We start from the raw sequence: 15,705 nt of genomic DNA on the forward strand, positions 1-15,705 counted from the left end.
TCATGTTGCGACATTTCTAAGTCAGTAATATGTAATTACCTGATTGCATGATTGCTGGGCTGTCAATCTGTCATTATGCCGGGAGTCTATATTAGAATTTTGATATCTTGTTCGGCGCTGTAATTTCAAATCTTAATTGCTGAATTCTGACCGACAAACAAATATTTTGGCTGGCATCTCTTTCCTACAAAATTAAATACGACTCGAACGAGACCAGTTACCTAGCAACGCCGGATGTTGAGGAATTGTTCTCTGTTTGTGTATTTCCGCCCGCTAGAATCTATTCGACGCCATTAGTGACGCGGCTCACCACACTTTGGCAACGGTTTTGGGCTTTCGTCCTTTAGTTTTGTGATTTCTCTAGTTATTTTTAGGTGCTAAGTCCTTATAATGAGCGATATAGAGGTGAGATTTATATTCCTTATGATATAACACCTAGTATTTATTAAAAGTAGATAAGGTTGCGACTGAAAGTGAATTATAATTGTTGTTTTGTCGAGTTCTACGACGAGTGCCGTTATTGATTTCTAGCCTCTGTCTTCCAACTTATTTGTTTCATCTCACTGCTTTTCTCAATCTTTGAACTATCTTGTTAGACTTTTTAAAAATTTGTATTCCCATAGAATTGTTGATCCAAGTTTTCACTTAGATAGAGTTCTCCGGTCAACTCCATTCGTTCTAGTAGCATCGAAATTGCGCCGAAATTATACCTATAGTAGTTTATCATGTGCCACGTGCCTACGCCTCGTCCTAGTATAATAAATTGTAATGTGCGTATGTGCGTGCACACATTCGCATATCTATATTTGTTATGTACACGTATATAAACATCAGTTGCATGAGCTATATTAAGATTATCAAACCACCTACACACTAATCTAGTAGCAAGATATTCCAACCCATAACTCCTGCTATTGAAGGCTTCCTCAATTCTCTTATGCCGTTACACAAGCCGGCGTTGAAACTCGAAGAAACTTCTGCTCGCATACACCAATGCATCTCTGTTTGACTTTGTGGAATATCATGTTGACTGATCATTAGTGATTGCAAAATGCGCGTTTATGTAATCTGAATTCTGTGTAACTATTAAAATCATTGAACAATAGCGAAGCGGCAGTCGAAGCGCTAGTCCCAGACGTCCCCGTACAGCAGATGGGGGTCCGAGAGACTCACGATCGAGGTCGAGGTCCCCAAAATCGAGGGAGAGGAAGGAGAGCCACCGTCCAAAACAGGAATATTCAAGGTCGAGGAGCAGGTCGGGGTCCCAAAGACGTAAATCATACCGTAGCAGCAAATATGCAGGAACTGGTCACCGAGGAAGTAGCCGCAGTCGCAGCCGCTCGCCCTATAGGGGTGGGCGCTACTCTCGCAGCAGGTCTCATTCGTACTCGCGATCGCGCTATTCTCGCGAGAGAGACAGGAACATTTACCGATCGCACTCCCGCAGCCCCATGTCTTCAAGACGGCGCCATGTCGGAAACCGGGACAACCCATGCCCCTCCAGATGTCTCGGAGTCTTTGGTCTATCCATCTACACAACTGAGCAGCAGATCCACCACATCTTCTCGAAATACGGGCCGGTGGAGCGGGTGCAGGTCGTCATCGATGCAAAGGTAACGGATAACACTAGTTTGTGGTTCGTTATTCATGTTATTTTATGTTCAGCGCAATGCATTTCTGTGTTTCTATTCGATATCCTCCTTGTTTTTATTTAATTATAATCACTGGAGGGACATTAAGATAGGCCAGAGATTTAGAACATTCGCCTGTGAAGTTTGCGCGATTATGTTAAAGGCATCTGGCTACACCAGTTCATCCCGAACGTTACTTCTGCTTTGGTTAGTTTTTCAGAGTACACAACGTTGTTGCCATTTGTTGGTAGCTATAGGACTATAGGCCAGTGAGAGAGTCCATTCAAGATTTACAAGAATCAAGAATACTCATACTTGGTGGTATTATATGAAGCTTGTAGAAGACGATAAACGTCCCGAGTCCAATTGCCTGATTTACTTTTGTTTTGATTCCGTTTTTATTTTTACATCCTCCACATTTTTGAAGAAAAAAATACAGGTCAATTGGGCTGCGGGTATGCAGCTTGTCTTCTGCAGGCCCCATATAGAAGCAGAAGGAGAATGATTAATGAAGGATGATCGGTTGGTGGCGAATGGACATGTTTCAGACTGGACGGTCGAGAGGCTTTTGCTTCGTTTACTTTGAATCGTCTGAGGACGCCAAAGTTGCCAAGGAACAATGTACAGGAATGGAAATCGACGGTCGAAGGATACGGGTAGATTTTTCTATTACGCAACGAGCACATACGCCAACGCCAGGCATTTATATGGGCAAACCAACCCATTTACACGATAGAAGTTGGGAAGGACCCAGGCGAAGAGAGTAAGTGTTTTTCTCTGCGATGAACAGATGAACCACGAGGAATATTGATTAAAAAATCACGTGCACATCACTGAATAGCTACTGTATTATACAAATTTTGATACTAAATAACAGAGGCAGCGGGTACAGAGGAAGCTACAGGAGGTCACCAAGTCCGTATTATAATAGTAGTAGCCGTCGCCGCTCACGCTACGAACGTTCGAGGTCACGATCCTACTCTCCTCGTAAGTCAGATCTTCAATTTTCTTATCAAATGTAATGTGATTATTATTATTATTATTTATTCGATGTCTATCATCCTCATAAGTCATATCAATAAGGGGTGTCCACAGGGGTTTATAGTCACAACTATTATTTTCTAGTCGCTCGGATAATATTTAAGTCAGCGAATGCCCACCATAGTTTCACAAGCTACTACGAGATAGACCCCAACGAAAGAAATTTGTTCACAACCTTCTCCTGCATTGTTTTTTTTTTTTTTTGTTCAAATCAAAAGGAGGGATCGAGTGATTTCTTTCAGTTTGTCGAAAATCATTAAACTTCATCCTTTTTTTCTCTTCTTACAAGAAGGCCCATTCAACCCACCCATTTCAACGTTCGAAATATCACGTCGATTCGGAATGCTGGCTAGGGGTTTGTAGATTTTTATTTAATGTCAAGAGCTACCGGGGGAGGCTGCGGATGTGAAACTGTTTTATTCGGCGTGGGCACCCTGCGGATTAGTTCATTCCTACCTGGACAGTTTTATGTTTATCGAGGAGTTCGTTTTTTGATTTTTTTCTTTCTGCGCGGTAACCGTTTGTTCACTCAGAACCCAACGGAAAGGCAGCCAGAAATGCGTCCAATGAGGCTAGTGGTAGTATCTAAGTGCGATCATTGACATTAGTCAAACAATCATTGTTTTTGTTGCTTAATGAATTTCAGGTCGATATTAAGTGACGCGAGTGTGACGCGAGAGGCCAGGTGTTGGGAGCCATTTGTGACTTGATCCTTTCACCTCCCTTCTTACCCCTAACTAGACGGGGTCCAAATAATGCAAACGCTACATTCTAACAAATTTATAGCCATTCTCACGTTATTGTAACGATCGATATCTACTTATCCGCTTGTCGCGGTGTGTAGAAACATGAGTTTTAAAAACTAATTAATCAATCCTGCGGTGAGAATGGCTGAAGGAAACCTTATCTCTATGACTTGCCTTTATTTCTTCGATTCTTTTTTCTTTTGTTTCCTTTTTTTTTTACTGAATCGTAGATGTAAGGTTTCTATTACATTATTCGTATGACTATGATATGTAAAGGTTGGAATATAATTTATTCATTCTTGAGTTCGAATTCTATCAGTTCAATGTTTTTATCGAAGTTGTATTCCAGCCATTGGACAATGTACTGCCACATCGTGCAAGTGGTAAAAATGAAATATGTGGTATTCTTAGTGATTTATAATAAATAAATCTGAAAACTAGACATAGATCTCTCTAACACGTTTGTTTGTTTATAAGGTTTTGAATCAAGAGGTATTGGATGATAGAGGGAAGTTTCAAGTTTGACTGAAAAAAATGAAAGTTTTGCAAAGAAAAATTGAAGACAAGATTTACGAAGATCTTTCTCTTGCTCGAATGAATTTCAAGATCCCACGAAGGTCTTTCGCGCTTGTGACAAAGAATATGATCCGAATCCGATTCATTTCCTTCTGAGAAGTCTCAAGCCTAGAAGAGCTGCAAGAGCAGTAGAGCAAGCTTCAAGACAGAATCAGAATCATTGGGCATCAGGCCCCTGGCCAGGGCAGGTCGGTGGTAGTCGGGGGTGAAACTGGCCGAAAAAGTTTACGAAAATAATCAAGAAACACCGAAATTTCTTCATTTTTTTTCCAAAGGGGAAAAGTATAGGCATTTCAAGTTTATACAGATCATATTCTTTATCAGTTGAGTTTGTTTCACAAACGAGATGCACACCAATCGAAGAAACTCATTGAATAAATAAACAAAAATATATACGTATGAATTAAAAACAAAAACAAATTATCCGCTACCTTCCCATCCCTCCACCATCCCAAAACCTCGGACTTCCTCCTATGATCCCTTATAAACTCTGATTTTGTTTAGAATAAGTCAACAGCTATTTCTTAAGCTAGTCAATAAACATTGACTTTCATATCCTAAAATTTGTACCTAAAATGATTTACCTGCCCCACATTATCCACAGAATTTGATCGACTATGTTTAGGCTCCTCATGCCAAACTCTAAAACTGGCAGTAGATTCTGTTGAAACTTCCTGGTCAACTTCAAGGTATCTTATTTAAATCGTTTATTCTGCGAGCCAAATTTACGTAACTGCTGGTAACAAATGTTTGTACATTTCATTGTTTAAAAGTTAGAAAACATGTCCATAAATGGATTAATTTTAACTCAAAGTAACTACTGAGTTGAAGATCGTGGACCCTCGTGCACCGGTGGTGCTCCCTGTACTTCTTGAGTTGCTAAATGGACCAAGAAGAAAGAAAAAGAGTTGTTAGATTATTATTGGCACTAAGAAAGTAAGTAAAATATGAATAGGCTTTGCAATACCCTTGTAAGAATATTCTAAAGCAGTAGCGATTGTTCTCATGTCGCCTTCTATGCTCCTTGCCCAGTTTTCGGCATCACCAATTTCTTTCAGCGCACTGGAAAAACCTTCGACCAGATTGAGCCATGCTTGTGTTTGTTTGGAAAAATTCGTTGCACTGTGCTGCAGTTGTTTAGCTTCTGCGTCCAGTCTCTTCTGGTTTAAATATGCCTGGGCAACACTGAAAGTAAATTACTTGTCAATAATCGCACCGATAAACTACTGTCCAACTCTTATTAATCATGCCATGACTTTTACCCAACGTTTAAGTGATCGACAAGAGCCTGAGTCAAATTGTTTGCTGCTTGCACTGCTTCTTTGCGTTTTTGCTCTAGAAATCGTCAATTCCCTATTACTGATGCGAATTCTACAAAATATTTTACAACAACCTCTGAATCTTCTACTACCTTGCCTCTCCTTTCTGGCACTCTGTTTGCTCTGATGTTCCTTTACGATTGCTGACAACATTTCAGCAGGTATCAGAGCTAAGCATACTTTAATATATTGTGACTATTTCAAATTCCTTCCCACAAATTATTTTTTAACTGCAAATCAAACAGTTGAGACCAAATGTATTTAAAGGGACGATCAGTTTGACATATTTTGACAGATAGTGATACAACACAGGCAACCCCATCTGTAGATAAAACAAATAGCCCTTCGACAAACAAACCTAGCGAGCAGCTTGGTAATCTCTTGCAGCCGAGTCTTGCTACTCAAATGCAGTTTTTGAATCTATGGAATACGAATTGTAGTATGCCAGCTGATATTTGGTGAAAATGTGTATAAAAGTCAGTCAAAAAAAAAATAACCCACAAGATTGTTATCGTACAGTTGGGATAAATATTGATAACACCTGTAGAAGCAAACTTGGTAATTAAATTTGATTCGCGATAAAAATCTTCATTCTCGTGTATCTGAATAACATCGAATATGAACTACGGTGGAAAACACAAATCGGACCGCATAATATATTCATACGTTAGTTAAATATTAACGTGAAGTTACAAATGACGACGGTACAACAATTAACATGAGAATCAACTACGATACCGTGGTTTAAAATTGGATCGGAATGAACCCAATAGTTTGACGTAAGATGTTTTTGCGTGTCGGTAAATCGACGTGTGTAAATAACAATGGTAAAAATTTGAAGTTCAATTCGACATGATGCAACAACAATCCAATACGTGGTTGTCAATCAGCACCGAGTTTCCTCTTGAGTTATAATCAGCCCAGAAGTTATTCCAATTCCTGACAATTGATAAGATTCCAATGGACTCTGGTAATAAATTAGCATCCGTACTTATTTCATGGAGCACATGGTTTCACTGTTCCATTTTATCTACAAGAGAGGCAAATATAACATAGCATAACCCACTGCAACTTATCTTGACCCAACTCTTCACCAAGTGTAATTCAGTAATACACGTATTACTACGCACATAATTTGAACATCATCATGAGGTACCAGGGAATGCTTTTCATCATCGCCACCTTTGTACTGTGTAGTCTCACTCAACATTTGTCTAAGGTAAGTAATAAATCTAGCAGTTCATATGCCACAGTAATCCAATTGTAATCTGTAAATTTGCATGTTTTTGCCACTTCGACATTGCAGACTGACAGTACAGATCTTATTCAAGAACCTGATGATCCGTTGCTTCTGATTTCCACGCTCAGTGGGACATTTATAGGCATTGGTCAGCGATCAGGAAAAATACGCTGGCGTCAAGATGATGGTAAGCACCAACCAAGTCATATATAAAAAAGAAATCTCCTTTTTTTTTTTCGTCAATTGCTCATCTATTTATTTTACAGAACCAGCGGTTAAAGTTCCAGTTGATGTCTCTGAAACTGTCATGTGAGTTTCCATTGTATTTAATTTCTCACAGTGCGATGGGAGCGTCGTATCTGATTATATCGTAATTTCTAGGCCGATGTTTTTACCAGACCCAAAGGATGGGTCCCTGTATGTGTTTGGGGCCGAATCTGAAGCCTTAAAAAAGCTACCATTTACCATCCCGCAGCTAGTGGCGAGTAGTCCGTGCCGAAGCAGTGATGGAATATTGTACACGGGTAGGAAGACCGACACTTGGTTCAGCATCGATCCTCACACAGGAGAGAGGGAACATCTGCTAGGTTTTGACAAAGTGGAACACACCTGTCCTGTCAAAGTCCAAGACGCAGTATTCGTCGGCAGAACCGAATACAATATTATGATGGTTGATAGCAAACAGAAGGACCGAAAATGGAATGTCACTTTTTATGATTACTCAGCTGCTAAAATGAAGCCTGAGGGAACAGACAATTATGGTAATTATCCTTTGAACAACGAATAGTTTTTCCGCATGGTCCAGAACTTTCAGTCTCGATTACTCTAAAACCTATTTTGTTATTCTTATTTTTCTGGTGTCCCTAGAACTCGTACACTTTAGTACCAGTTCCAGTGGTCGGTTAGTGACCTTGGACCGGAGACTGGGTGTAGCATTGTGGGAACTGGATTTGGAAAGTCCAGTTGTTGCTGTGTACACCGTCAATGACGATGGTCTGGTATCTGTACCGTTCACAAGTGTTGCTGACGATACTTTGGACCATTTGCTCAAAAGATTTATTGCCAGACCCAGCGATATTCAATTGTAGTAAGTTTCTTTCTGAACAAAAAAAAAGAAAAAAGAACGCTAATCGCAGTATGAAAATATTCAAACCCAACACAATTATTTGTAGTCCAACGCTGTATGTGGGTGAACATAGGCATGGATTATACGCTTTGCCTTCTCTGGTTGATTCGATGAGTGCTACATTGACTACAAAGGCCGGTCATTTGCTGATAGATGGACCATTGGTGTTACCGGTGAACGCTGATAACGACGCTGACTTGTCAGCAGGGAATAGCATTCCAATAGCTCATATTTCGGATTCTGATAACGACTCCCAGAGCATTCCAGAACAGAAAGGCGTAATCGTATTAGGTATGATAAAATATCGAGTAAAACTTCAGCAAGATTAACGGCGTGATATGCATACATCCTCTTTAAGGTCATTACCAAGTACCGCCCGAATATCAAGTCCAAAATCAGCCATTGCAGATTACGGGGCGATCAGACCCCATAATTCAAAGTAGTCCACCGAATCTTAACGGAACAAAGAAACTAACGGTGGCTGTTCAAACGGAAAATGATACCACCGTTGAGAACAAGGGATTACGCAAGACTGTGGGTTCAGTTTACAACGTCACTAAACTTTGGCTTAATCAACAGGAAAATAAAGGGCTGAAGCTCGCTTTGATAATATTAGTGGGATGTGTAATAGCCATGTTCTGGTATTTGAATGCTCAGTTCAAGGAATTTCAGCAGTTATCCCAGGTAACGTCAGAAGAATGATCCAAGGATTCTCAATCAGTATGGAGCGTGCATTCTAATCGATTACTTTCATCAGGGTTCGCGAGAAAACAGCCGTACAAGCAGCAACGGCAAAGGAGTCAGTAACATCGTACCCGAAGATGTTGGCGAAGGGTCGGTCAGAGTGGGAAAGATCACTTTCAGTATCGAAGAGATTTTGGGAAAGGGGTGCGAAGGCACATTCGTCTACAAGTAAGTGCGACGCATAAAATTAATCCAAAAGTTTTGGCCGCGGCGATGAATTCCAAGTTAAAATTACAGCATTATCACGTAACATTTCCGACACATTATCGCTGCTTTTCAGAGGGGAATTCGACGGTCGTTCGGTCGCGGTGAAGCGCCTGCTACCCGAGTGTTTCACGTTCGCTGACCGAGAGGTAGCACTGCTCAGAGAATCGGACGCTCATCCGAATGTCGTGCGATATTTTTGTACGGAGCAGGACAGGATGTTTCGTTACATTGCTCTGGAGTTGGCGGAAGCTACTTTACAAGATTACGTGGCGGGGAGATATGACGTGGAAAAAATATCTGCCAAAGAGATCTTGCGTCAAGCTACCGCAGGACTCGCGCATCTTCACTTTTTGGACATAGGTATATCGATTCTCGTCATGTTGTGCTTTGAGCTGTCAGAGTGATTGAAAATAATTATCTCAAATCACTGGAACTCGATTAGATCTGGCCGATTTTATCAATCTATCTGACATTTTCGTACCTCTGAAGTAATCTACGATGATAATCTGTGGATAGGAAACTAACCGAATGAATTATTGTAATTTTTACAGTCCACAGAGACATCAAACCCCATAATGTATTGCTTTCCGTACCCGGACCCCGCGGAGAAGTTAGAGCCATGATATCCGACTTTGGCCTCTGTAAAAAACTGCAGCTGGGTCGCATGTCCTTCTCAAGGAGATCTGGTATTACGGGAACAGACGGGTGGATCGCACCCGAGATGCTTAGCGGGGAAAGAACCACCTGCGCGGTCGATATATTCTCGCTTGGTTGCGTTTTCTATTACGTTCTATCCGGCGGAAAACACCCGTTCGGAGACCCTTTGAGGAGACAGTCCAACATATTATGTAATTAAAATTGGCATTCGTCAACCGTTAACAATTCATCACGAAATTATGCAGGCACTATATGGACCCGCTTTTCAATGTAGGTGGGGAGAGCAATCTGACAGCTTTCCAAGGAATTTCTCAAAGCGACAGAGACTTGGCTTTAGTTTTGATCAGAGCAATGATCGCCGACAGCCCAGCTGAACGGCCCCCTGCCATAGCTGTCTACGAACATCCAATTTTTTGGAGTGCTGCACAGATTTTAGGATTTTTCCAGGTATCTGTTGAAAAATCATTAGAACTTCGCTCCGGAAGCACAGTTACCATTATATTGCATTCATTTCTGACAAAGCGATGAAATTTTTCCAGGACGTAAGCGATAGAGTAGAAAAAGATGATCCGGACAGTCCAGCCCTTCGTGCTCTGGAATCCGGAGCGTCTAGAGTAGTTCAAGAAGACTGGCGGTTGCACATAGACGTAGAAGTTGCGACCGATCTTCGAAAGTACAGAAGTTATCGCGGTGAGAGCGTGAGAGATTTACTCCGGGCTCTGAGGAACAAGGTAACGTTGGTCAAGGGTGTAAAGTATTCTTCCGGTATCGATGAGACTCTGTCACCCGATGTGTCTTCTTATCGACTTACAGAAACATCACTACCGGGAATTGACTCCGCAGGCTCAACAAAGCCTGGGAGAAATCCCGGTCGAGTTCACGGGATATTGGCTGTCAAAATTTCCAGCTCTCTTATGTCACGTGTGGTGTGCGATGCAGGATTGTCGCGACGAGCCAACGCTCAGACACTATTACGATTCGAACTTTCGATTCCCCTTCAACTTTGACAGTTCAGACATTCCACAGAAATCAGAATCGGCGTCCGTGCCATCCTGGAGGATACGTGACACCGTCGATTGGAGTCCCAACCGGGGAAGATTTCGGGGGCAGAAAAAAAGGCAAGAGAGGCGAAAGCCGGACGAACCCGTTCCCTGGACGTTACCTCCTGCGAGTTAAGTAATAGGAATTTTAATAATCTGTTGTTAACGACATAGAGTAATTTTCTTTGCAAAAGAAAAAACGTAATCATTGACGAACTAGGTTTAATATTTATAAAAATCAATCGTTGAAATCAAAATTTGTCCGTCTGGGAACCGTCTGATATTTCACGTTCAAAACGTTTGCATTTCAGAAGGGGTAATATAAGAACACATTAAATGTACCAATGAGCAGTGCCAAAATTTCACTACTGAGTACATATATATCTATTTTTTTTTTTTGTTTGTTTAAAAAACCTGAATTCTGAATTGGAAAATCTTCATTCTTCAATAGTGGTTCTTTATTATAAAGTAAATATTAGAAAAAAATCACCAGAATTTCTGTGATCGAGTGTAGTGTATTTTTATACTCATGTTCGTTGTACATTGTATCGTTAGAAAATCATTTACACGTACCATCACCTATGTATACTATGCCAGTTGTTACTGCACAAAGACTATTATCGCATAACAAGCGACAAAGAAAGAAAAGAAGAAAAAAAAATAGAAAACTAATTGTGTAAATTGTACATTTATTCGGTGATGTGTTGTGATAATTTTTGTATGAATTATGAGAGGAATATTCAATCTATGCGACATTAAATTTATTGAACATAATAGTTGGGAGTTGCAATATATATATTTATAAAACAGTCTATAAGTTCAAATGATTAGAAAAGTCGGCGTTTCACAGATAATTTTTAAGGCTCTTGCACAGCATCGAGTGCTGCTTTATCAATGTTTCTCTACAATTTCATCGATTTACACACTCTATTGTGGTTTTTATTGTGACAGGATATTATTGTATAATCATGATTTTATATTCACGACACTGCACAGATATTTTTCATAGCGTGTTTTCATCGACAGAGCAATTCCCGCTCGGGAACACGATTATATTATAGTATACAGAATTCTTAACAAAACTTGCAAATAAGTTTCAGGCATTATTAACTACACAGTTACTTAATAAAGCATAATTTTTAGGAACAGATATTAATTATACTAAGATAATATTTCGTTATCGATACCTACAGTATAAATTTGTAAATAATGAATGGTATACGTATATAAATATATATATATATATATATTGCATTTTACATAAGTCGTGAACTGTATATATATGTATAATTATGAATAATAACAGTCTAAGGTTAAATAACTGCAAATGACTCTTTTTTTCTAGTACGTATGCGGAGTATTAGTCAGTTCATAGTTTGGAAAACAAATACAAGTTTGTATAATACCTATGGGTTTACTTACAAGTTTTAAGGGACATGACTAAGCTGTGGTACGTATAATTGTGATTGCGACTGTGAAAACAAGGTTCTCGAGAACTCATATCGACTTAAGGTAATGTAAAATTTATGTGCATATATACAGTATTGTATCTTAAAATTAGTTCGAGTACCAGTGTTGGAAAAACACGAAATATCGTTAACGAGGCATTGAAGGATTTCCACTCAAAATTTTCACCATGCCTACCATAACTCTTTCCCCAGCCTCTTCAATGGCAGTTACACCTTGCGAGTTACGGATTCTGGGGTTGGCCCCATGTCTCATTAATAGCTCAACGAGTCTAGTGTCACCCGTTCTAGAAGCTAAATGGAGCGGTGTGTCGCTAGAATTGTCTTTGACGTCGACATCGCACTCACCGCTGTGCAAAAGTATCTTGGTAACTACCAGCTGATTATTCAAGCATGCAAAATGTAGCGGGGTTTGCCCCTTTGACTTCGTTTTTACATTGACCTTTGCACCTGCATCTAATAATAACTGAACAAATTCTGAATGGCCAACCGCGCTGGCAACGTGAAGAGCGGTTTGTCCATCGCCGTCGCAACTGTTGATCCCCAATGCAGGCTTTCTCTGATGCTCTTCAGGAATTTCTTCGATCAGACTACACTTTTCACAAGTACACAGCGGATGACACAGCGTTGGAGTTGGTTCAACGGGCTTTTTGTCCGGACCTTCTAACCCAAGATAGTAATAAGCTAATCTCAAATCGCCCTCTGATATGGCGGATAAAAGTCTTTCGACTCTTCTAAGTCTTTCCGTGGGATACTTTGGCTCAAATTGTTTGTCTTCTTCTGCAGATGGGGTCAAAGCTAGCCGATGTGAAGTCAAACGAGGTATTGGATGAAGGTGTCTGCCCGCTGCTACTTCGAGTAGTTTTGAAATGAAGGTGTTGTGCGACAGTGCTATTGGTGTTTGACCTCTTCTGTTCACAATTTTTGGTTGCGCGCCGTGCTCGAGAAGGATATCAACTATACCAGTGTAGCCCCATTTTGCGGAGTAATGCAGCGGAGTGTCTCCATTGCAATTCAGAGCATTCGGATCTACCGGCCACTTGGTATGCTTTGCAAAGAAAAGTACGGCTTTCACGCAAGCTTCGTGACCATTATCAGCAGCTAGATGCAAGATTGTGTTGCCATGAGCGTCGAAAATTGTCGGATCTGCGTTAGCATGCATTAACAGGAGCAGGGTATATAAATGGCCTCGAGCACCAGCACAATGGAGCGGTGTCGTTCCGTCGGCATCTACTTCATTGACATTGCTCCCATGATGTATCAAAAGATCCACCATGTCTGCCTGTCCATATAGGGCAGCGATATGCAACGCCGTTAATCCTCTGTCATCTCTGGAATGAACAGTTGGTAGAGTAACGCAGGTAGTTTTGGCCAAGTTCTTTTCACAGGATTCACAAGTGCATAAGGGATGGCATAGCTTGACATTTGTGGAGACTTTTTCCAGTGTCTTTTTGGAGAGAATTCTTTCCACCTCTGAAGTATCTCCATGCTTGACACGTTCAAAAAAGTAGCCAACCGATATTTGGTCATCCTTATTCACACCTGTTTCATTTTGATCTAGATTTTGCTCAACACCATCCAAGTCATCTGCCTCTGGATAAACAGATCCAATTAGTACTCCAGATCTGACATGCTCAACAGCTGCTTCTAAGGAAGTTATCAAAAAGCCGGCTTCATCGGTTTCGTATTCAGAGTTGGATGAAAATCTGAATTGTTTCATGAAAGCAAGCTGAGCATTCCATGTCGGCAGACCAGCCCTTATTACTGAAAATATGAGAACCGGTAGTAAATCATCCGAAGAAACTGAAATCTCCCCCTGGGATGCAAAACGAACCGCCCGTCTCAAGCAACCAATTTTTCCAAGAACTGTTGCAAATCCATCCAGTCTGGCAAGCTCTAGTTTACCTCGTACAGCATTTCCATACAGATCAGGTCTTACTCCCAGGTCCCGTAATTGTAATTCGTGTAAATTTTTTATAGTTTTATTAAGGCAGGCGTCATCAAACGCGGTATAAGCAGATATTGCCTTTGGTAGTAGATTGCGTAAACCGTGAAGAACATAACTTTCGACAGCTACTTTGATAGTGTGAAGGAAGTGTCTGCTAGCAGCTGTCTTCTCTCTCAGTCTTGAGTCTCTTAAAACAACGCCAAGACTCTTGGCATATAAACCTGCAACGAGATCTCTCTGTGATTGCAAAGGTTCGTCTTCTAATTGTTCGTGTGATTGCTCAAATTCTTTGATGGCAGCATCTACTTCCTCGAGAACTTGTTTGTTCAGTGTTTCTGTCCAGAGAAAGTCCACACATTCCCGGATATTGTTCAGTACAGGTATGGTATCGTGGGAAGTGACGGTACCCTGATCTAAAAGGTGTTCGATACACCATATTCTGTACTTTAGTGAATCATCGGTGTAGTAAGTTTCCTCAAAAAGTATGTGCGCCGTGCAGGGTTTAGCAATATCGTAGTCAACGGTTAATACCCTGTTGCATAATCTCACTTCTTTGCCAGTTAAAGTGCGAAAATGGGAAGTTGGTAATTCTTCGCTGGGCACCAGAATGTGGCCGAGGAAATCATCTTCCAAAAGAGATCCTTTGGAAAAAGTTCCTGATCGAGGAACGCAGAGGATCCACCCTTCGTTAATCGCTTTTTCAAATATATTCGAATACTCTTGCTGCAATTCTTGAAAAAATATATTTTCGTTCAAATCTTCGTCATAGTTTGATTCCATAACTTGTTCGGTCCATGGGTTGAGGGAGTTCGCCAATTTCAAGTTTAAATATCTATCCCTACGACGCCTTCGGGGTAGACGCCAGATGCTTACAGGTACACCGAATAAGTGCAAAAATAAGGTTACTGCACAGCGGCACATCAATAAAATATAATTAATATACGTGTTGGTAACAACTCTAAACGTAGCTTCTTATTCTGCGTCATACTGTAGCTGCGCTGATTGTGATACTTTTTATCATTAAAAATGTGCATTTCCCGACTCGTAAACAGACATTTATCGTACTCTCAATTTCTCACATTTTTTATTATGACATTTATCCTATGTGTCAGTTTTAAAACAACGATAAAGTCCCATCCTCTTTGGGTAAAGTTATCTTCTGATTCAAGGACACTGGTGCTGATTGTTATAAATTATCGCTAACGCCAATAGATGGCAAGAGTTTCAAAAATATCTCTGCAAATGAAAAACAATTGAATCAAAAATGTCAATTCAGTCATTTATTATTTTCATTGAGGAGAATAAATTAATATTCACTAAAGTTACTTTTTAATCCCAGTAATTATGTCGATATACGCTCAGCAAGATTGTTTCAGACTCCTGCGAATTTGTAAGTCAATTCTTCGTTTGAATTCTTCTTAATTTTGTTGTTTAAAATTAACCGGTACGACTAGAAATTAAAAATTGTATAGGTTTCAATTCAATTTGTCTGTAGGCAAAAATGAAGCCTCAAAGACTGACTTTTTTAGCGGTCGTTTTGGTTGAATAAAATAGTTATCTTTCTTATTTATGAGCCCATGAGAACGAATCCCTGAACATATACAGAGCCTGTTCATAATCTTTTATGATGGGAATTAGTTTCCCACGTATCAATTTTATGATTATTTCTCATACGAACTCCATTTACTCTTCTATTCAAGCTAGGCTCATTATTTTTGATTATCGTAATTTAAACCCGATACAAAAATTATATATTCCAAAGCCGGAAGCAGTCAAGTAGAGTATTTAGAAATTTTTGACATGCTACACATGTAATAACTTTCTGGGTGAACTCGTTAAATTCAAAAACTATTGAAATGCAATAACGACAAGCATTTTGTCTCTAGTTAATTTCCTATTCGTATAAAATGAATTAATAATTAAACAACTAACAACGGCCATTTTGGCGTCCGCAGTTCGGTTCA

General features: G+C 40.1%; 4 protein-coding genes across 7 annotated transcripts; 2 read left to right on the forward strand and 2 right to left on the reverse strand.

The window, feature by feature from the left end:
- The first annotated feature begins 248 nt into the window (after positions 1-248).
- Positions 249-4,557, forward strand: LOC105686732 (transformer-2 protein homolog alpha). 3 transcript variants are annotated; one of them, XM_048659938.1, is made up of 6 exons: positions 249-405; positions 1,107-1,375; positions 1,448-1,613; positions 2,180-2,394; positions 2,509-2,618; positions 3,896-4,557. In XM_048659938.1, exons 1-6 carry the CDS (start codon positions 391-393, stop codon positions 3,919-3,921), a joined length of 801 nt encoding a protein of 266 aa, XP_048515895.1. In that variant the 5' UTR covers positions 249-390; the 3' UTR covers positions 3,922-4,557. The 3 variants fall into 3 exon arrangements, with proteins under 3 accessions (XP_048515895.1, XP_012257256.1, XP_012257255.1); XM_012401833.3 differs by having other exon boundaries at positions 1,107-1,613; positions 3,319-4,557; XM_012401832.3 differs by having other exon boundaries at positions 1,107-1,613.
- A 129-nt stretch (positions 4,558-4,686) lies between these two features.
- LOC105686461 (biogenesis of lysosome-related organelles complex 1 subunit 1) lies at positions 4,687-5,806 on the reverse strand. 2 transcript variants are annotated; one of them, XM_012401317.2, is made up of 5 exons: positions 5,672-5,806; positions 5,406-5,543; positions 5,257-5,329; positions 4,962-5,179; positions 4,687-4,873 (listed from the first exon to the last, which is right to left on the reverse strand). In XM_012401317.2, the coding sequence occupies exons 2-5, from the start codon at positions 5,464-5,466 to the stop codon at positions 4,812-4,814; spliced, it is 414 nt and encodes a 137-aa protein (XP_012256740.1). In that variant the 5' UTR covers positions 5,467-5,543; positions 5,672-5,806; the 3' UTR covers positions 4,687-4,811. The 2 variants fall into 2 exon arrangements, with proteins under 2 accessions (XP_012256740.1, XP_012256741.1); XM_012401318.3 differs by lacking the exon at positions 5,672-5,806 and having other exon boundaries at positions 5,406-5,661.
- A 224-nt stretch (positions 5,807-6,030) lies between these two features.
- Positions 6,031-10,880, forward strand: LOC105686458 (serine/threonine-protein kinase/endoribonuclease IRE1). The gene is made up of 13 exons (XM_012401312.3): positions 6,031-6,532; positions 6,620-6,740; positions 6,820-6,862; positions 6,935-7,314; positions 7,421-7,640; positions 7,726-7,970; positions 8,038-8,363; positions 8,437-8,591; positions 8,704-8,990; positions 9,182-9,478; positions 9,562-9,734; positions 9,827-10,018; positions 10,101-10,880. Exons 1-13 carry the CDS (start codon positions 6,461-6,463, stop codon positions 10,461-10,463), a joined length of 2,874 nt encoding a protein of 957 aa, XP_012256735.2. The 5' UTR covers positions 6,031-6,460; the 3' UTR covers positions 10,464-10,880.
- Positions 10,881-11,320: 440 nt separating this feature from the next.
- LOC105686459 (ankyrin repeat domain-containing protein 27-like) lies at positions 11,321-15,536 on the reverse strand. The gene has a single exon (XM_012401314.3). It carries the CDS (start codon positions 14,660-14,662, stop codon positions 11,924-11,926), a length of 2,739 nt encoding a protein of 912 aa, XP_012256737.2. The 5' UTR covers positions 14,663-15,536; the 3' UTR covers positions 11,321-11,923.
- Between the last annotated feature and the right edge of the window lie 169 nt (positions 15,537-15,705).

This window comes from Athalia rosae, chromosome 8, assembly GCF_917208135.1.
Source record: "Athalia rosae chromosome 8, iyAthRosa1.1, whole genome shotgun sequence".
Lineage (NCBI taxonomy): Eukaryota > Metazoa > Arthropoda > Insecta > Hymenoptera > Athaliidae > Athalia > Athalia rosae.

Excerpts from the sequence above, each read along its gene's own strand:
- LOC105686461 (XM_012401317.2), bottom strand. The coding sequence starts at position 5,466 with ATGTTGTCAGCAATCGTAAAGGAACATCAGAGCAAACAGAGTGCCAGA. Across the intron at positions 5,330-5,405 it reads TGCCAGAAAGGAGAGGCAAG|AGCAAAAACGCAAAGAAGCA; the intron begins GTAGTAGAAGAT and ends GACGATTTCTAG. Across the intron at positions 4,874-4,961 it reads TTTAGAATATTCTTACAAGG|CAACTCAAGAAGTACAGGGA; the intron begins GTATTGCAAAGC and ends TGGTCCATTTAG.
- LOC105686458 (XM_012401312.3), top strand. The coding sequence starts at position 6,461 with ATGAGGTACCAGGGAATGCTTTTCATCATCGCCACCTTTGTACTGTGT. Across the intron at positions 7,641-7,725 it reads CCCAGCGATATTCAATTGTA|TCCAACGCTGTATGTGGGTG; the intron begins GTAAGTTTCTTT and ends AATTATTTGTAG. Across the intron at positions 8,592-8,703 it reads GAAGGCACATTCGTCTACAA|AGGGGAATTCGACGGTCGTT; the intron begins GTAAGTGCGACG and ends GCTGCTTTTCAG.
- LOC105686459 (XM_012401314.3), bottom strand. The coding sequence starts at position 14,662 with ATGTGCCGCTGTGCAGTAACCTTATTTTTGCACTTATTCGGTGTACCT.
- LOC105686732 (XM_012401832.3), top strand. Across the intron at positions 2,395-2,508 it reads GAAGGACCCAGGCGAAGAGA|AGGCAGCGGGTACAGAGGAA; the intron begins GTAAGTGTTTTT and ends ACTAAATAACAG. Across the intron at positions 2,619-3,895 it reads GTCACGATCCTACTCTCCTC|GTTTTGAATCAAGAGGTATT; the intron begins GTAAGTCAGATC and ends TTTGTTTATAAG.